The sequence below is a fragment of the Theropithecus gelada genome, chromosome 6 (assembly GCF_003255815.1).
Source record: "Theropithecus gelada isolate Dixy chromosome 6, Tgel_1.0, whole genome shotgun sequence".
In the NCBI taxonomy this organism is placed as follows: domain Eukaryota; kingdom Metazoa; phylum Chordata; class Mammalia; order Primates; family Cercopithecidae; genus Theropithecus; species Theropithecus gelada.
This window is the reverse complement of record NC_037673.1, coordinates 62,876,513-62,898,033: the sequence shown is the minus strand read 5'-3', so window position 1 is coordinate 62,898,033 and position 21,521 is coordinate 62,876,513. Positions and strand designations below refer to the sequence as shown.

Here is a 21,521-nt window from a genome sequence, read left to right as displayed (position 1 = left end):
ATGTTCAGGCAATTCAGGAAACTTGTATTCAAACTTTTTCAGTGCCTGTCAGCACTTAGAGGAACTACTTGCATCTTCTCGTTACTTGAGCATATTGCCTCCACTTGTATCAGATTGGTGAAGATAACTTTGCTTTTTGAATCTGTGTCTGATGCTCTCGCTGGACACTTTATATGAAGCCACAGTACCATTTGTTCTTTGTCAGCACAACCGTGTATCCACTTAGAATATTGCGTTTTTAGAATGACCTTTAAATGGCGTATAATAATATCTAACACTGGCAATAGAGGGTCACACACTACAATTTGTGTTAAACTTCTTAGTGTTTTTAAAATTACTTGTTAGGTGACCTCCAAAAGCATCCCAAACTGGGTGTTATATGAGACTATTGACTTGCGTATAAAAGCATTATATTTTAGCACATACAATAAAAACATACACTTCTTAGCCCTTTGCTTCTTTGTCATTAGCACTAGAGAAGCAGATTTCACCCAATTGAGGTACTTATTTTTTTTAGCATGGGTGTTTTGTTTCTTATAAAGAACACTGCATTGTAATAATGCGATATGGAGGCATTGGTAAACTTGTAGATACTAAAGACATGGCTCTAAAACTTTTGTAGAAAAAAGTCCCCTTTAGGTAGCTCCCACATTTTCTGCAGTTCTTTTTGCATGGGTAAATGTGACTGGCAATTCCCTATTCAAACCACATTGCCTCTTTACTACAGGGGACAGCAATTTGCTCAGCAGATACAGCAACAAAATCCTGAACTTATAGAGCAACTGAGAAATCACATCCGGAGCAGATCATTCAGCAGCAGCGCTGAAGAGCATTCCTGATTTGACCCGGGGCTCAAGCCCAAGATACAAATGGTTTATGGCTATGAATGAAGTATTTGTTGTAGATAGTCCCCTCCCTCGTTCAAAAAACCAAACAACATATCTGATGTGTGAAAATAATGGAGGAAAACCTCTTATGTATATTCTTAAAGAATACATCCGTTTAGACAATAGGTTTATCACAGACAAACTCAAAACATAACATGACTCCTTTGGAAGTGATCACTAGCCTTGTTGAGTGCCAATATAGCACTGGGATAAGGTTCCATTTTCAAACTTCTATCATATTTGTATATTAGACTTAATAGCAAAGTATATTTATTGAACTCTAGTAGGACTATTTGTTGGTAAGCTCTTTAGCTCCAATTTCCTTTAAGCAGTTTTTTGAGAGGGGAAGTGACCCAAAGGTTTCCTATGCTGGTTGAGAAGTGTACTTGCCACTGAGCAGTATGTCAGGAAAGAAGGAATATTATCTACATTTAGCTTTGATAAGTGCTATCAGTAATGAATATATAACATGGGAACCAATATGATCTTTAATGTTGTTTGTTCTGGTGAACAGAGAATCTTAAGAGCTGTTAGAAAGTAGCACTTGATGCAAGGGATGTTTTGAAAGGAAAAAATTGGTAATGTGAATGTACAGAAAGTAAAGGTAGGATGCTCAGGTTTTCTGCATAGTTCTTAACTAATCTTGTCTGCAGTTTGGTATTGATAACATTAGCATGGCCACTTACGCTAAACACACAATAAGATACATTTAGACATCCTTAATGTACTGGTTAGGTCAGTGATATAACTGGATGACTCAATTATCACAATTTCCCCAGTGGTAACCTTACCTTGGAAACTATCAAATATAAACATATTTTAACTAAGCCAGTGACCTGGTCCTAAGTTAAGGATGTTCTAAATGGTATTTAATTGTGTGCCCATAAACAGTGATTTTTTTAAAAAAGAAAACTTAGTAATTATTTGATGGATAACAAAAAGCATCTATCACTAACATTGCTTGTTCATGTAAGCTTCTGTGATAATTTGGCTTGGCATGCCAGTCTTATAGTTAACATAATTTAAATTTGATGCAATTTAAATATAACAGGAGACTTAAAATATTTTATTATAAATGAGATGCCATATTAGTTAGTGGAGAAAAGGGGCATTAGGCATAAATAGCATGGGTCTAACTACATTGATGATGAGAGTTTAATTCCAACTAGAGTATATTTTTTATTAATCATGAAATTGGTGCTGACATGTAATGACTTCACAAGTTTTACAAGGGAAAACTGAAAAAGGAAGTAATATAAATTTTGTGGGGTTTTTTTGAGATGGAGTCTTACTCTTTTGCCAGGCTTGAGTGCAGTGTTGCGATCTCAGCTCACTGCAACTTCCATCTCCTGGATTCAAGTGATTCTCGAGCCTCAACTTCCCAAGTAGCTGGGATTATAGGTGCCCACTGCCATGCCCAGCTAATTTTTCTTTTTTTTTTGAGATGGAGTCTCACTCTGTCGCCAGGCTGGAGTGCAGTGGCACAATCTTGACTCACTGCAACCTCTGCCTCCCGGGTTCAAGTGATTCTCCTGCCTCAACCTCCCAAGTAGCTGGGATTACAGGGACACGCCACCATGCCCAGCTAATTTTTGTATTTTTAGTAGAGACGGGGTTTCACTATGTTGGCCAGGATGGTCTCTATCTCTAGACCTTGTGATCTGCCTGCCTTGGCTTCCCCAATGTTGGGATTACGGGCGTGAGCCACTGTGCCTGGCCGCTAATTTTTGTTTTTAATGGAGACAGGGTTTCACTATATTGGCCAGGCTGGTCTCAAACTCCTGACCTCAAGTCATCTGCCCATTTTGGCCCCTCAAAGTGCTGGGATTAGAGGTGTGAGCCATTGTGCCTGGCCAGGAAGCAATATAAAATTAAATTAGTAATAATGCAGATGATTAGGCCTTATAGAACCCTTATCAAAAGACTAATCGGCTGGGCGCAGTAGCTCATGCCTGTAATGGCAGCACTTTGGGAGGCTGAGGCGGGGGGGATCACCTGAGGTCAGGAGTTTGAGACCAGCCTGGCCAACACGGTGAAACCTCACCTCTACTGAAAATACAAAAGTTAGCCTGGCTTGGTGGCAGGTGCCTATAGTCCCAGCTACGTGGGAGGCGGAAACATGAGAATCACTTGAACCCGAGAGGTGGAGGTTGCAGTGAGCTGAGATTGCGCCACTGCACTCCAGCCTAGGTGACAGAGTAAGACTCCATCTCAAAAAAAAAAAAAAAAAAAAAAAGAGAGAGACTAATTATTTTGTATCTTGAGGTTTAAAAACCAACTTTTATCTTTCTACTTTGTGACGTCAGAATAGTAGTTCTATAACTTCATTGTAAGACTCACCTGGAGAATTCATTAAAGATGCAGATTCAGGGCCACGTGTTCAATTCTGTTATAGTAGGTCCTGTAATAAGGCCTAGGAATGGCCATTTTAAACAGTACACTAGGTGGTTTTGATACAGATCCAGGGACTCTAACTTAGAGGAACACTAGGTTAGAGGTTTCTCAATTAGACCTGCAAACACCTAAGCACCTGGCTAAAGCTACAGTGAAGATCTGTATGAAGATATATAGTTCTGCAGAATTTAAAAAAAGCAGAATTCAAGTCTTCGGCCCTCAGAAGTTAAATTCGTATTCCATCTAAGCCAACTTTGTTTTTCACTAAGTTAGAATAATCTCCTAGTATTCCAGTATTACACAGAACGAAGTAGTACTACTAACACATAGAAGTCATTACTGTGATATAAAAAGCAAAATAGATTCTTAATTAAAAATTAGTCACCCATATTCAGTGTTGAATAAGAAGTCAAAGTTTCTAGCGTAACTATCTTGAGTGCATTTAAAATGCTTTTAGAGCAATAAGATAAGCTTCTAGCTCACTGCCTAGAAAAACAGAAGATACAAATTCACAGTGTCAGAAATGAAAGAGGGGATACACTACAGACACTATAGGTATTAAAAGGCTAACTAGAAAACACCATGACCAACTCAACGATTGTATATTTAACAACTTAGATGAAACAGATTCCCTATAGGATACAAACTAGAAATCTCACTGAAGAAATAGAAAACCTAAACAGACCTGTATTTATTAAGGAAATTGAGTTTGTGGTTAAGTTAAAAACCTTCCAGGAAAGAAAACTACAGGCCCAGATAACTTCAATGATGAATTTTACCAAACACTTAAGGGAGAAATAATAGCAATTCTTAACAATCTCTTCCAGGAAACAGAAGAGGAGAAAATACTTCCCAACTCATTTTATTTGACTAGTATTACCCAAAGATACTATAAGAAAAAAAACTTTAGAACAATGTCTTCATGTGCTAACATCTGTAAATTAGCCATTCTTTTTATATGAAATAATGGGAAATTGGTATATTTCTTCCATTTCACTTTTCTATTTGTTTCTTTGCTAATATACCACCTGTAACAAATTCAATCCAGATGCTATCTGTCCACTTACCTACATTTCCATTCTATTCAAGCCATTTTTGCTCTTCAAGTACCTTGATCACTTTGGAATCACAGCATTGCAAGCTATTTCAAAAACATTTTGCGTGGTTGGATTGTGCTAGCTACTTTTCAATTTATAAAAACTGCCCCATATATTTTCTTGCTTGTCTGGGAAATACAGTTGCTATCTAACTAGAAAAGTAAGAAGACATTATTAAACTAACTCTTTAAGCACCCTACTAAATGTTTGACTTCCATTTCTTGTAGTAGCTGTAGCTATTATGATACTATGTAAAACAGAATAGGTTCTATATATGCAAATGACATTTTCATTTAATGTACCAAATTGTGTATCTAACTTTTATAATATAGGTTAAACAGATCCTTTCTGAGATGGCATTATCTAATCTTTACTTAAAACTATGAAAAATATGTGTCCACGTTATTGTTTATAACAGAAGAGACTATAATTAAAGTACAGAGCAGATTCCAAGTGACCATGATATTACTTTTAAGATTTAAAACAGAATGAAACAGAAGATTCAGTCATAAGAAGATGCTTGAAAAACAATCCAAGTATCCAGTGCAGTGGCCATAAAATATTATTTCATCATTTAATCAATCTTAATCATTTTGAAACAAAGACAGACTTCAATTTTACACTGCTTGCACTTTATTTTGTACGGACATTTCATTAATTATTACTCAATTTTGAGGTGCAAACCTTCTGAATATAGCTTTCATTTTGGACCAAACAATTTGTTATGGCAATAAATAATGATGCATTGAAAAACCAATTTTTGTATTTGATTTAATGCACTCTTACATTTAAGAAATTATATATACATTCTTGAATTTCAACTTACCAAAATAGAATAGCTTTTATTTAACAGCCTAAGCTTTTGTTTTCCTGACAAAATACTTAAACTTTTTGTTACATTAATGCTGCAAAGTTGTTTATCACCTCAACTTTCTCACTGCTTTGCTCATAACTAAGTGTGATCACATGCAGAAAGTTTTATAACAGTAACACATGATGTAGAGTTTAAAATCATATCAGAAGATAGAAATTATTTAAATATACCATATAAAAATAAGTGGCTTAATCAATGAGGAAAAAACCCAGCAATTTTTGGCTTATAATAAGTATTATTCTTAGTTAATAGTTAATGAAAAAAATCAACAACCTAAAAAGTAAAACCAATTCTGATCTGTTCAGTAGCTGAAAGACATGTATGTTTGTAGGTATAATATACAAATACAGACACAAACCATTACAGTAATTTTGAAAACAATTAGAAAGCTTATACTGTGTTAACAAATACCAGGTTAGGTTATAAGGGGACTACCCCCTTTGTTTTAAGCAAACTTTTTCTGCTGACTGAATAGCTAGGAAGAAAACTGGAGTTAACTGAAATATTTCTAAACAAAATGTTACAAAGTTCTAAGAAACAACTCTTTCTTCTAGATTGAGGTCAGCCAACTATACCCTGCAGGCCAAATCTGTCCAGCTGCCTCTTTTTTTTTTTTTTGAGACAGTCTTGCTCTGTCGCTTAGGCTAGAGTACAGTGGCATGATCTCAGCTTACTGCCACCTGCGCCTCCTGGGTTCAAGTGATTCTCCTGCCTCAGCTTCCTGAGTCCAGCTGCTGCTTTTTATGTACACCACTGTACTTTTTTTGCCTACTGGCTGCTCTTGCAGTACAATGGCAGAGTTCAGTATTTGTGACAGAAACCTTATGGCCTGCAAAGCCTAAAATATTTAGTGTCTTGTACCTTACATAAAAAGTTTGCTGACTCGTGTTCTAGATACTGGCTAGGGACAAATGGTCTCAGATACACAGCTTTTGGAGAACAAAGTCCAGTGGTCATCTAAAATGAAATGAAATTAAATAGGTGTAGAAAATCTACACATGTTCATTTCGAACATAACTTACAACATAAAATCAGATCTCTTCAAAACAAATATTTAATATTTTAACTATTTTACAGGAAAGAAATTTAAATAACATATTTACTTCGCTGTTGACGTCATCATTTTACAAAGGTGACAAAAAGCAGTTCTGTGAAACTAAATGAAAAGCGTAACTGGAAATTTCCTTCAGCTTTCCACTTTAATGGCAGAAGATACCACACAGACTTGTGCGATGTCATCATATTCATATGTTCTCTTTAAGAATGTGTCTGTTAGTCTTAAGCCAGAGATGCTCTATTGAGAGAGAGAGAGAGAGAGAGAGAGAGAGAGAGAGAGAAAGATGAGTCTAAGTTTTCATCCATTCAGAGGAAATATGAATATCACAAATGACTTTTGAAACAAAGACTTCAATTTTACACTGCTTGCACTTTATTTTGTACAGACATTTCATTAATTATTACTCAATTTTGAGGTGCAAACCTTCTGAATATAGCTTTCATTTTGGACCAAACAATTTGTTATGGCAATAAATAATGATGCATTGAAAAACCAATTTTTGTAAGTTAACAGCCCCCAAATATTGGAATTTTTGAAAAGACAGCATACTTGCAGTCCCTGTACTGAAGAAAGCAGAGTAAGGGCAAGAGAGAGTGAAGAACTTGGATGCAGCTTTCCCAGCTGTCTTCCTGAAATTCCACACCAGTGGATGGAATTGGTATTGCACATTTCCAAAACCAGATCCATAGTCCTTTCACTGCTGGAGGAATCAGAATAATAGGAATAAATCTTGTTCATTTCACAAAGAGGTACTGCGATATTTCTACTATTGACAGTAAACTTGTTTTCTCCGTATCGAGGAGAATAAAAACCAGAAAGAGAAAAGCTCTTACAACATTTATATGTCACCTAAGATAGAATCAGGAAGATGAAGTCACATCTTCTAGCACTTAAAACGGCCTCAGACTAGTCTGCCTGTCTGATGTTGGCCTTCTGGTTCTATTACTCAACACTGGCCTCCAGGTGCTGATCTGGTGCTGCCATTTTTCTGAGAGACTTCCACACATTTGTGACTAATCTTGTTGCCATATATTCTATTTCTGTTAGGAACTCTACAGGAAAAGAAGAAAACAACTGATTCTGGTCTTGTCCTTTTGATATTTAATCTATGTTACTTTACCATAACTTGGGAAACAACTGGCAGGATTCATAAGACGTAAATACTATTCAGGTTTGCTAACTGGATTATTTACCAAGAAAAGACTACTTCTGCTTATAACAGATATCACCGGTTCAGCTTAAATAAGTTAAAACAACTTTTAATGAAAGTATGCATATTGTTCTTTTTCAAATAACCAAAAGACTCATAACGAAAAATAGTCTCCTACCACCATTCATGGCTACTTATGGCTCTTTCAGCTATTTATTCTTATACTTGGCTCCAAATTTTAAATTCCTTATTTAAATTTTATTTTTTTTAGACATATTGACATTATAATATTAACTTGTATATGTCTGTATCTCCCTAACAAATATTTGAGATGGCTACTATGTGCCAGAGACCAGGGTAGATGTACTACGTGAATATTGTTAATTTCACAAAAATTCAGTAAGAGTTATATATGTTGTGTGCATGTGTCTGTGCATCTCTCTGGTGTGTAGGGGCAGGGAATGACATTTATATGGAGAGGAAATTAAAGATATAAGAGACATGTGCTTTTTAGAAAACTTATTTCAATCACCAAAAGTTAAAGTGAACACCAAAAGAAGTTAACTTTTGAAAAAAATAACACTTGTGAGCTGGTCAATAAACTGATTGCTGAAAAAACTTAAAAAAAAAAAGAAAAATTCCCCAACACCCTGTAACACCCTACAAGCACAGGGTCTTTGCCCTGTATTGTTGTTTACTGAGCTCACGATGTGGCAGACACTAAGGGCCATGTCCTTTCTCTTGAATAATTCACAATCGAGTGAGAAAGAGACTAATACTTATAGCAATATATGAGTGTCACTAAATACACAATATATGAGTGTCACTAAAAAAACTAAGTAAATATTTTCTATGATAGAGAAGGCATGAATACCTGTGCTTTAGAAAGTCTAGGTAGCTTCATAGAGGAAGTGGGTATTTCTGTAATTTTGAAGGATAAATATTTCCTATCTTTCTAATACAAAAAAGTCAGAATAAATATGGAATTAAAAGGATTATACATGCACACTAAAAGGGCTGAGATTCATCACTGCAATAATATCAAAATACCCCAAATAATAATACAAACCAAGTGGTAATACAAGTAGGAGCAGAGGGCATAGGACTGGAACTTAATTCTATTTTTTTTCTGGTTTCAAAGCCCTGTGCTCTTTGCTTCCTGACAGTTCAGATTATGCTCTCTCTTCACTGTCAAAACCCTGTTTTCGAATCAATGATTTCCCCTTACATTAAATCCATAAGCAATGTTTGGTTTCTTAATACTCAAGATACAGCTCAAGGACAAGTATGCCTCAAAAAATCTTACTACTTCAATTCATAATATATTAATACATAAGAACCTATTAGTTCATGTTTTGGTGAAGGAAGTATAAACAATGAATACCTACCTCATAGCGTGTGACACATGAACGAAACAAAATACAGAAGATGCATAATAAAATAGGCCCTTAAAAATATGTAATTATACTGCTACCAGATGAAGAATTTTACAGTACTCAATATCAACATCAGAGAAGGCTATATGTTGAGGAAAACTTAAAAAGGAGACAGTAACAAAAAGATTTTAAAATTCTCTTCTAGGTAGGTGAGGTAGAAAGGACATTCATCCACAAACAGTGGCATTACCTGCAGTTTGTTATTTTACAGGTAATATGAAAAGGTTCTTCAAGGTTTACGGTATCTGGTATTGCCTCCAAAGACAACCTAACGTCTCCATAACCTGGAGCCTAAGAAAACAAGCAACACAGTTAATGTATTATCTATCACAAAACCTTTCCATTTTAATGAAGGCACCACAGCAGCACATTTACTCAACAGCTGTTGGGTTTCCAAGCTGATGTTCTAAGAAAATACTTCTGATTCACTTTATTCATCCTTCATTTTAAGATCTTTGGCAGCTACTGCCTGTGGAATAGCACGGCAGACCTGGACTGTTTTTGTTATATAAATAATTATTCCATGTTCAGTAGAGTAAAGATGAATCTCACAGGTAAGCAGTCAGTAAAGAAATTTCAGGGACTTGAAGGGACACTTTCCAGATGCTGTAGCTTCTATGTCTGTAACTCTAAATAGGCAGTTATTGTCTAAAGAAAGAGTGGGATGATGTTGAAAGGAGCCAGGAAGAAAATCATGACTTTTTACAAGATGCACAGAGGAGGATAGACTATAACAACAGGAAGGCTTGGAACAGGCCGTAGTAGAAAAATAACTAATGGCTATATTTAAGTGGGCCCAGGGATCATCATCATCATCATCATCATCATCATCATCATTTTTTAAAATTACTGCCTCAGTGAAAAGAAAAGTAAAATTTGGAATATATCAAAACAGGTAATATTCAGCATAAAGGGAGGAGAATCCTGTTATATATTCTTATAAGCATAAGAAAAAGAAGCCTGATAGCTATCCCTACTCTCAGAGAAGAAATTAGGTAAAATATGCAACCAATGCTTCTAAGATAACTTTAGTAGAACTCACCTTTTTTAACATCTTAAAAATGGTATAAGCCGGGCGCGGTGGCTCAAGCCTGTAATCCCAGCACTTTGGGAGGCCGAGATGGGCGGATCACGAGGTCAGGAGATCGAGACCATCCTGGCGAACACAGTGAAACCCCGTCTCTACTAAGAAATACAAAAAATAGCCGGGCGAGATGGCGGGCGCCTGTAGTCCCAGCTACTCGGGAGGCTGAGGCCGGAGAATGGCGTGAACCCGGGAGGCGGAGCTTGCAGTGAGCAGAGATCCGGCCACTGCACTCCAGCCTGGGCTACAGAGCGAGACTCCGTCTCAAAAAAAAAAAAAAAAAAAAAAAAAAAAGGTATGAACTGAGTAGGTAAATGAAGTAAGTCCAAGAGTTTCAGGACATTGCAAAATAGAAAACCTTAATGTGTTTGGAAGTCAGAAGAGTGGGCCTGTGTTACCAAAGGAGGGACACTTGATAAACAGTTATTTTAATTTCTGTTTGATAAAGAACACATGTATGAAGGATAAATTTAACATTTGACCATTTTTCATTCACGGCAACATCAGTTTTCTACCTATCTATCAGTGAAACTATTAATCTTTTCTTCTATAGTAGTATTAATGCCTTTTATAGTGCTCCAATTTTTTTACTGCTAGACATAGAAAAAATTAAGTTGTTTTAACTGCCTGTCTCTCACACACCAAAACCCCAGTGAAGTTTTTTCCAAACTCACCATTCTTTGAAGTTGGCTGGTCTGTAACCTTCCCCTTTCACCTAGATTTGTTTTCCATACTATATCCAATTTTCCAATCACTGTTACTCCCTTAATGATGCCTGCTTTTTCTGCGAATTCCTTCTTTGGCTTTAGGCAGTATAAGTACTGGCGTGTATCCATTGGTTGCAAATATGCTCTTGACCCAAATGTAGACACACTGAGAGGGGTGGAGACAGAGATGGAGAAAATTCTCTAGCATCTTTTAAAAGAAAAACCATGGCTGTGATTGTTCCTTAGGATAGGAACTGGATGATGTACCCTCCAAAGATCAACAACAGAACATGTTAATGATTTCAACACAAATAAAAAGAATGTATACTGAAATGATTTATTTTTCCTTCATTTTTTTCAGTTGATATCGAAAATCTTGAGGTTCTTTATAGTAATTGGACCCTGAAAGGGGAGGTCCTTTTTTTTTTTTTTTTTTTTTAAATAATTTTAAGAGACAGGGTCTTGCTCTGTCACCCAGGCTGGAGTACAGTGGTTACGATCATAGCTCACTGTAACTTCTAACTTCTGGGCTCAAGGAGGTTCTTTATAATAGAATGTAATATATTACTTATAAAATTGAACATGTATCAATTAACTGAAAAGTGCAACAGAAACCAGAACCTTAAGTATCCTGTCTCTTTTCTCTAAAATTATCAAAGATAATAGTTTAGAATAATAAGAGACATGCCATTCTAAAGTAATTTTCAAAATGAACTAAAAGATCTAGAAAAGAATGAAAAATTGGTTTCCTCAGTGAGGATAAAGGAGGCTATGAACTTTTCTGTGTGTAACCAACCTAATAATATAAAAGCAAACTTTTCATTCCTAATTAAGAAATTCAGATGCTTTCCGAAGCTATTACCTTCTTCTTCTTCTTCTTTTTTTTTTTTTGTTTAAAATACAGGGTCTCTCTCTGTCACCAGGCTGGAGTACAGTGGTGCGATCATGGCTCACTGCAGCCTTGAACTTGTGGACTCAAGCGATTTTCCTGCCTCACTCTCCTAAGGAGCTAGGAATGCAGGAGTGTACCACCATGCCCAGCTAAATAAAAAAAATGCTAAGTTGCCCAGGCTGGTCTAGAATTCCTGGCTTCAAGCAATTCTCTGGCCTCAGCCTCCCAAAGAGTTAGGATTACAGGCATGAGCCACCACACCCAGCCTATTACTTTCTTATCTGTATTATTGTCAACCCTACATTTATTCTTCCTCTTTTAAATTAGCTATGGAAAGGCATATGTATTTCCTTTTCACAAAATATTAAATCATCTATTCCTATGTTCTTTTGATGTTGAGAGAGTATTTCTTTTTTAAACCCACATTTACCCTTACTCTTTTTAACTTCTCCACCATTCCTTCACATTCCTTCGTTTTATCATTTGCAGGATAGCAATGATATCTATTACCTCACTGGATTTTTATGAGACTTAAAAGACCAAGTGCTTTGAATAGTAAAACATGAAATGTAAAGGGCTAGGATCTTTATTTTTATGTAATGGAAGGATGAAGATGGAGCACAGGAGATTTTTTGGAAAGTGAAACTATTTTGCATAATATAGTAATGGTGGATACATGTTATATATTTGTCAAAACCTACAGTGCTTGCCTATAGTCCCAGATACTTGGATCGTTTGAGTCCAGAAATTTGACTTCAGCCTGGGCAACATTAATGAGACCTGTCTCTTAAAACAAACCAAAAACCAAAAACAATAAAACATACAACAAAACGTGTGAACTCTAAATTATAGACATTAGTAATAACTGTCAGTATCGGTTCATCAATTGTAGTAAATGTACCACATTAAAACAAGATGTAGGCCCGGCACAGTGGCTCACGCCTGTAAGGCCAGCACTTTGGGAGGACAAGGCGGGCAGATCGCTTGAGGTCAGGAGCTCAAGACCAGTCTGGCCAATATGGCGAAACCCCACCTCTACTAAAAATACAAAAATTAACCAAGGGTGGTGGCATGCACCTGTAATCCCAGCTGCTTAGGAGGCTAAGGCACCAGAATTGCTTGAACCCGGGTGGTGGAGGTTACAGTGAGCCTAGGTCAAGCACTGCACTCCAGCCTGGGCCACAGAGCTGGACTCTGTCTCAAAATAAATAAATAAATAAAAAAAAATAAAAATAAAATAAAAAACAAGATGTAAATAACAAGAGAAACTGTGAGGGGTGGAAGAGGGTATGTGGAAACTCTTCTTTCTGATGAATTTTTCNGTGATCTCGGCTCACTGCAAGCTCCGCCTCCCGGGTTCACGCCATTCTCCCGCCTCAGCCTCCCAAGTAGCTGGGACTACAGGCGCCCGCCACCGTGCCCGGCTAATTTTTTGTATTTTTAGTAGAGACGGGGTTTCACCATGTTAGCCAGGATAGTCTCGATCTCCTGACCTCGTGATCCACCCGCCTCGGCCTCCCAAAGTGCTGGGATTACAGGCTTGAGCCACCGCGCCCGGCCCTCAAATTCTTTTAAAAAAAGAGTCGATTAAAAAAAAAAACCCACTCAAGAGGAATGGATGTTTAGAAAAGCATCTATCTTTCAAAACAAGGATAAAGACTTCATAATTAATATTTACCATTCTCCAGCTTGGGTGACTGAATTTAATTCTGTTACATTGTACATAATAGATGGCTCCAATGAAACTTTCTCCATAAACATAGGTGAGGTTGTCATATTCTGAATCTGGGCTTCCAGAAATACTTCATCAGTCTGAGGATATGAAAAAAATATCCACCAAAGTGTGATGGCATTTAAAATATTTATCTCAACAAAAATATCTATCTATATGAAGAAAAAATATTAACCACAAATGTGATTAGTTCATGCCTGCAAATCAAAGTTACCACAATTAATGCAAGAAAAGAAATCTTCACCCTATCATAATTAACAGGGGCAAAGTCAAGTGTTAGTCAACTGATACCTTGTCAAACAATGGATGGAGGATAACTATGTTTTGTCTTAACATCCAAAAATACTTAACTAGAATTTCATTTACAAATACCCTAATTATTTTCATTAGGCATTAAAATATTACAATGTGCTTTAGTATGATGAATATACCTATGCTCCTATAATTTCAGTATTACGTTAAGATGATTAAGTCTTCATTATAATACAGCAATATAACTTTGTCATATTGATGTCAATTTAGATAGTGTAATGACCACTAGTACTATGAATAATCTATTTTGTAATCTTGAAGGATTTAATTTTTTAAATTAAAGCAATTTGCGAGTGGTCATTAGTGATTGCTTAGTTCATTTTAAGTGTATATTGAGGGCTAAAAAAAGGATATATGAATTATACTTCACCATCGTAGAGCTTTTAAATCAGGCAAGAGGTATTTTGTAGCCTCAGTGACAAATTTTAAAGCTGATGCTATTCAGCAACATTTGCCAGTAGGTAATTTAAATACTTAACTTTAGATAAATTAATTCCCCTAATTATGCTGAACATTATTTTATGCTATTTGGTTATTTTCCTTCATGTAATTGAAGGATAACAGACTAACTTGATTTATCTTTGAAACAAACCTACATAAAAAATGATACACTAAGGATATTCAAGAATTTTTTTCAAAATTTTCATAGTAATATGTGTACTACACATAAGTAACATAAAATCAACTATGACCAGAAAAATTTGCCACTTTAAGAGCTTTTTATTTTTTTGACATAGAGTCTCATTCTGTCACCCAGGCTGGAGCGTGGTGGCATGATCTTGGTACACTGCAACCTCCGCCTCCGGGGTTCAAGGGATTCTCCTGCCTCAGCCTCCCGGAGTAGCTGGGATTATAGGTGCGCAATATCATACTGAGCTAATTTTTGTATTTTTAGTAGAGACAGGGTTTCACCATGCTGGCCAGGCTGGTCTAGAACTCCTGACCTCAAGTGATCCACCCACCTCGGCCTCCCAAAGTGCTGGGATTACAGGCGTGAGCCACCATGCCTGGCCTATGAGCTTTTATTTTATTTTCGAGACAGAGTCTTGCTCTGTTGCCCAGAGTGGAGTGCAGTGGCAAGATCTCAGCTCACTGCAACCTCTGCCTCCCAGGTTCAAGCGATTCTCCTGCTTCAGCCTCCCCAGTAGCTGGGACTACAGGCAGTGCCACCATGCCCTGCTAATTTTGTATTTTTATTTATTTATTTTGAGACAAAGTCTCACTCTGTCACCTAGGCTGGGGTGCAGTGGTGTGATCTCAGCTCACTGCAGCCTCTGCCTCCCGAGTTGAAGTGATTCTTCTGCCTCAGCCTCTCAAGTAACTAGGATTACAGGCAAGTGCCACCACGCCTGGCTAATTTTTGTATTTTTTATAGAGATGGCGTTTCACCATGTTGGCCAGGCTGGTCGTGGACTCCTGACCTCGTGATCCGCCCGCCTCGGCCTCCCAAAGTGCTGAGATTACAGGCATGAACCACCGTGCCTGGCTGAGCTTTTTAAACACTAACACCAAGAAAATGAAAATCATTTGCAAAAATATAATGATTAAGTTATAATACAATGTACTATTATCTAAAATAAAACAGATGCTTTAGTCTTTGGGACATGTGTTGAAATGAAAATAGAAATAAAATGTTTATCAGTTTAAAAAATGTATCATTTAGTGGCATTTTTTGGTTACTTGTTCTAAAAAAGTACATATATCCCATCAATCCATTGCTTTTAAAAAAAATAACCACAGACCCATATTTCAATTTAAAAACTGCAATTTTCTGCGTAAATTTAGGAAGAGCTTAGATAAAATGAAAGAAAAACAAGCAGCATAATGGAAAATCAAGTTAGTTTGAATAGTGTTAAGCAATTTGATATTTTAAAAATTAAGAATTCAGTGCTAAGGCAGTTGATGTTATTACATATGTAATGTGATATAAGCAAATGCTGCTTATTGTAAATATAAGTTTGAAAATAAAATTTTAGCCAAGTTGGGAAAATTTGCTTTTCTTCCGTTTCATTTTGTCAAGAGGCCATCATTACCTGACCCACACTTAAAACTAAAACCACTGTGCATCTGAAAATGAATTTCGATTATACAGTCTACTCAAAGAACTGAAGGCTAGGACAATTGGGTATTTTATAGTAAGATGATGAAAATCACAAGGCCATTTTACACAAGGTAACATACTTCTTTAAAAAAAAATCTAAAGAAGAAACACTGAAAATGAAAATTGTTTCAATATGACAATTTAACTTTTGAGCTAATTTTCCCCCACAGAGTAAGAAATTGATATAATAAAAAATACATAAAATTATATATAATCTTTCTGAAGTCACATAGGTGGTATTCACAACTAACTGTTTTTCCACTATGTTTTGTAAAGAGAGATTAATTAGGCAGAGTCAAAAAGTGGTGAGTAAGAAAAGTATAAAAATTTATAATAAAAAATCAAATTACCACAGAACTGAGGTCACTCTAATGGAAAAATAAAAAAGAATAATTAGAAAAATCAGAGTTAAATGTTAAAGAAAAAAGAATTACTTTAAAATAAAATGCATTTCTGCATTTTTTAAATTTACTAAACAAGACAGCATTAGTGAATAAGAAAGTAAACAGGAAGCAACATAAATATGACAAACCATTTTTCTAAAAAGGTGAAACTGCTAAGGTTAAATGACAATGGAATAGAGAAGAACACTATGGCTGAATACTCAAACAGTAGCAAACTGTTAAGGGCACATTTTGGAGCAAAGAGGTATATCCCATGACTTTCTAGTTCTATAATTCTTTACCAACATTTTAATTCTTCACAGATAATTTAGGATGAATATATACTATCCTCCACATTCAGAATAGATATACACCGTATACTTTCTCTTAAATTTATGTAATAATGGAATCCTTTTTTTAAGGAATATCTTGGGCAATTAGAGTTCCATTGATCACTTCAGGGAATGTGGGCTGAACCACTTCAAAAAATTAAGAATTTATTTTCTTCTTCTTAGCAGATTTCATAGTTAGCCTTTTTTTCCTTACATTATTTCTTCAACTGTTTATTAAGAGCAATCTCAAATGTCGCCTCCATCAAATGCATAGCTGGAAATCATTTTTCACCTCTCTAGGTACCCAGAATACATTACTTCACGATTTGGCTTATATGTGTGGGAGGGGCTTACATTATAGTTACGTCATATCAGTCTCCTCAAGGCAGGTCCCTTGAGGACTGGGAAGATGTTGTTTATAGTTCTCTTCAATACCTGGCAGGTGACCAAATGTTTGAATCCTGGCTTCTAGTCTCACCAATCTTCCTGCAAGGCTTTTCTATCTTAGAAAACTATGACAGTTTTTCATGAACTTGTTTTCCTTTAGGTGATTCACATATTACAGCATTATTAGAAACAGAATCAAAAATATATGTTTGAGACAGATGTGGGGCCAATAATATTAACTGTAAAAGGACTACAGCACAGAGCAATATGCATCACCTACTGATATTGCTGTGGTTTATTAACCCCTACAATCTACCTGAAATTCCTGGTTGGGGTCAACATAATCTGCCTCATGCTAGTGGCTGAACAGTATTTGTTTGTCTAATAGGTAATATTAAGTATCTTAGAGAGACCCAAAATGTTATTTGTTCACTCCTGATTTTTAAAGTGAGATCTATTTTCAAAAGTTCAGAATATTACTGAAATTATTTTGATTGAAGTTTGTTAGCAAGATTTAAAGATTATGTCAACATATAATGTTAACCGACAAAGGAAGTAAACAAAATTGTTGTGATTATAAAAATAGAATATTATATATAAGTGAATAAAGACTGCAAAAGAGTATGTATTAATGTAAAATCAATTGGTGTGGCGGAATTGTGAATTTTTATTTCTTTATGGACAGCATGTCACTTCTATAATGTTTATAGAAAAACTAGCAATTTTAAAAATTATTCACAAATCACTCTAAATATTAGCGTTATAAAACTATTTGACAGGTATCTTAGTGTACTATCAAATTTTTAATGAAGAAAACCTAGAATAGCTGAATATGTGACTCCTAGGAGACAGTTACAGAAAAAAAACCCACCTATTGCCCTATTTTAAATTAATTTTCTAATAGAATAGTTAACATTTTCCCCTCATACTATAAATGAAATCTTTTCCAGCAAAATGGTAAATTAGACTATTTAAATCTCACCATGCTGACTAGCTATACTGTAATTAATCAACAGTATGCCATTAATAACAAAAAAGAGGGAATAAATATGTATTACTCCAACTCACCTATCCCCCACAAAAGAAACATCAACTTTGTAAACATCTAGTAATCTTTTTGATGATGCTTTTCCCTCTCATCAAATATGGATACTCTTTCCTATGTACTTGATATTCCATGTCTATTTGTAACCCTGCTTGAATGCCTTTACTGCTTTGACACTTGTCTGTTTCCAACATGCATTCCTTTCAGACTCCAATCCAGCCTTTCTTCTCTTTCATAAAGCTTCTTTAAACTATTCCAAGATCACATTCCCGAGAGCTCTTGTAACACATTTTTTCATATCATTCTCACTATATTCCATTCTAGGTAGTTTTGTTATTATATGCATTTTTTCTTTTCTCCTAATAGGTCTTTGCTGCAGGTTAGGTTCCTTACTTTGACATCTTAGAAATCCTAGAGTATAAATTTTACTGAGTAAAAATTCAGATTGTGGATGGTAAAAATAAATGTCAAATTTGCCATGTGATTGAAAATGTCTGATCATTATCTGGTTTTAGAGTAGCAGAGATATAATCTTCATTTCAAAATACTGTATTTGGATATATTTGAGTTTATCACTGGTATGAAACACATGATTTTGGGGGATAAGAGGGCTATCAAGAGATCTGATTTTTCTGCAGCTCTAGAAGCCAAGATAAAACAAAATCTTAAAAAAGAAATCCAAGCAATAAATCCTTTCTCCTATGGCAAGTTCTATTTTATATCTTTTTTTTAGGGTAAAAGATAAAGTATCTTCTATTATAAAAGTTACTTCTATTTTTGCCAAACTTGTTTTTCCCAAGGAGCTTTTAAAGCCATTACACCAAACCCAGCAACCTAATTCTGGCTGGCAAACTGACTACCCTGGAAATAATTTAATGTGCTAAGCTTCACTTGTCAATATTTTTCCATGTGAATATTAAATCTTATTTTGCAGGGTTAGATCTACTAATTCAATTTTTGTAATATCCAGAACCACATGTAAATATTCAACAGATTGCTAGTGTAACAACCACCATTAAATGAAATGAGGGGGCAATCATTTAACAAAAGGAGATGAAAGCCTTATAAAATTAACAGTGAGAATAAAAATCAAGACACATTGATTCCATGTAAGTTGAAAAAGATTATGAGACCTACAATAAAATTATTCAATTGTAACTGAAATTTATGATTTTTTCAAATAATTTACAGTCACGTTGGCAATTTGCTTCAGTATTAGAAATGTATATAAGAGATTTTTAGTCAAATAAGATCTTAATGTTTAATATGAAATCCCATTAAGCACTCAACACTCACCTCTGCATTGTAAAATTTGGTTTTCACATCCAATGGTTTGAGAACCTGGTTAAATAAAGCATATCAATCAGGAAATTGTTATCATGTGACCATTTATTTTTATTTTTTTAAAATCACATAGCGTAAATTTGTCATTTTCCAATTTTAATTGTTAAAAGACTTATCTAATAGGTATGCAATATTCTTCCAAAAGAAAAAAAGGAAAAAAAAAAAAAAAAGAATCCTAAATGCATGTTTTGAAAGGCTACCGTTATTTCTTTACTGGGTGATAGTTACATTACACGGGTTTTTGCTCCATAATATTTTGTTAAACAAAACACATATATTTTATGTATTTTTCTATAGGTATATTCATAAAAACTGTTTGCAAAAAAAGCAACTGAGCTGGGCACAGTGGCTACTCTTGTAATCCCAGCACTTTCAGAGGCCAAGGCAGGCGGATCACCTGAAGTCAGGAGTTCGAAACAAGCCTGGCCAACATGGCAAAACCCCGTCTCTACTAAAAATCCAAAAGTTAACTGGGTATGGTGGCGGGTGCCTGTAATCCCAGCTACTCAGGAGGCTGTGGCAGGAGAACCACTTGCACCAGGGAGGCGGAGGTTGCAGTGAGCTGAGATCGCATCATTTGCACTCCAGCCTGGGCAACGAGAACAAAATTCCGTCTCAAAAAAAAAAAAAGATTGAATCACTTTCTATTTTCTTTCAAAAAGCATGCAAATGAATGATTCTGCAAAAGAATGGCAGATTTTTTTTTCCCTGTGAACAGTATTTTTTCTTCCACTTACAGAGGAATGAAAAAAAAAATCATATACAGCATCATATTAAGATCTATATTTATAATAGACATATGTGGTATTCACATTTCCTCACCCTCCTACATCAATGTGTTAAGCCAGTGGTTTTTAACTATTTTTGATGGACGCTGAAAACTGTGTATTAATACAAAACTCAAAGTTCCCGTGATTCCTGGAGTCCTTGAAGGAAGCTCAGTCTACTCACTCCAAGTCAATTGTCTCTCCTTTAAATTTCTTTAGAAATTTGATATTATTTACCCTCATTTTATCTGGACTTTACACTCATTTTATCCCTTGTCTACATTGTGTGTTTTGTCAGGCCATAAAAACAAGTTATTTACTTTTTAGAGACAGAGTCTTGCTCTGTTGACCAAGCTGGAGTGCAATGGCATGATCACAACTCACTGAAGACTTGAAACCTGGGTCAAGCGATCATTCCACCTCAGCCTCCCAAGTAGCTAGGATTACAGGCTTGTGTTACCTGTAGTCCTAGGTCATGCTGTCTGGGCTATCTTGAACTGGCCTCATGTGATCTTCCCCACTTTGCTTCCCAAAGCACTGGGATTATAGGTGTGAGCCACTGTGCCAGACTCAGCTATTTTTTTCTTTTATTTTGAATAAACATCTTCAAGTTTCATTACAAAAACATATTGGCAATGATAATTCCTCTGCTTTTATTTACGTTAATTTAGTCTCAGTTTAGACTGCTAGTCATATGACAAATTCAAAAATATTGAGCTATTTGCTTTATTTGGATCTTGTTTTCCCTGCAGATAATCAGGAATAACTGTACACTACCAGGAAGAAAAAGGCATATAAAAACTATTTACCATTGTCATATTCAATACCTGAAATTTGAAGAATTTTCTAAAATACATTTTTTCTCCAGCCTGAGTTGTGTAACTCACAGCACACACCAAGCTGAAACAGAAAGATGTCTTAATGATTCTGAATCATTTTTAATTTTAATAGTAAATCAAACACACCTGAATTCTACTAAGAAATTAGGGAAACACATCTATGGTGTGGATGTGTGAGATTAGAGCAGGGGAAAATGTCAGAATAGATACAGACATAATTACACGAACAAGAAAGCTCTGATTAGTAAAATGAGATATAACATTTTTGGAGCACAAAATCAGAAACTTCTTGACTTTACCTGAAAGGTGAAATATATTCCAAAATAATTCTCAGAACAATCAAATATTTGAGTATATAAAACAAGTTCATATAAACTAGAAAAAAAATATGGATTAAAAAATTTCCAGCTGGGCATGGTGGTTCATGCCTGTAATCCTAGCAGTTTGGGAGGCCAAGGCGGGCGAGTCACTTGAGGTCAGGAGTTCGAGACCAGCCTGGCAAACATGGTGAAACCCCATCTCTACTAAAATTACAAAAATTAGCCGGGCATGGTGGCGGGCGCCTGTAATCCCAGCTACTCGGGAGACTGACGCAGGAGAATCACTTGAACCCGGGAGGTGGAGGTTGTGGCGAGCTCGGATTGCACCACTGCACTCCAGCCTGGGCAAGAAGAGCAAAACTCCACCTCAAAAAAAAAAAA

The 21,521-nt window shown here is 35.7% G+C and overlaps 2 protein-coding genes across 7 annotated transcripts in view; one reads left to right on the top strand and one right to left on the bottom strand.

The window, feature by feature from the left end:
* SGTB (small glutamine rich tetratricopeptide repeat containing beta) overlaps positions 1–5,135 on the top strand; it is a 60,882-nt gene extending 55,747 nt beyond the window's left edge. Inside the window, exon 11 of the mRNA XM_025388638.1 lies at positions 728–5,135. Within this exon, the coding sequence (XP_025244423.1) occupies positions 728–839 (112 nt within the window). The 3' untranslated portion in view covers positions 840–5,135. The remainder of the gene's footprint in view (positions 1–727) is intronic.
* TRAPPC13 (trafficking protein particle complex 13) overlaps positions 4,933–21,521 on the bottom strand; it is a 42,087-nt gene continuing 25,498 nt past the window's right edge. The window contains exons 6-13 of one of the 6 annotated variants that reach the window (XM_025388631.1): positions 20,809–20,881; positions 19,167–19,211; positions 16,074–16,091; positions 13,257–13,390; positions 10,654–10,852; positions 9,086–9,186; positions 6,859–7,009; positions 4,933–6,546 (exon numbers count right to left, since the gene is read on the bottom strand). In XM_025388631.1, coding sequence (XP_025244416.1) covers positions 6,439–6,546; positions 6,859–7,009; positions 9,086–9,186; positions 10,654–10,852; positions 13,257–13,390; positions 16,074–16,091; positions 19,167–19,211; positions 20,809–20,881 — 829 coding nt within the window. In that variant the 3' untranslated portion in view covers positions 4,933–6,438. The remainder of the gene's footprint in view (positions 6,547–6,858; positions 7,010–9,085; positions 9,187–10,653; positions 10,853–13,256; positions 13,391–16,073; positions 16,092–19,166; positions 19,212–20,808; positions 20,882–21,521) is intronic. The other 5 variants (XM_025388632.1, XM_025388636.1, XM_025388637.1 and 2 more) reach the window with 5 other exon arrangements.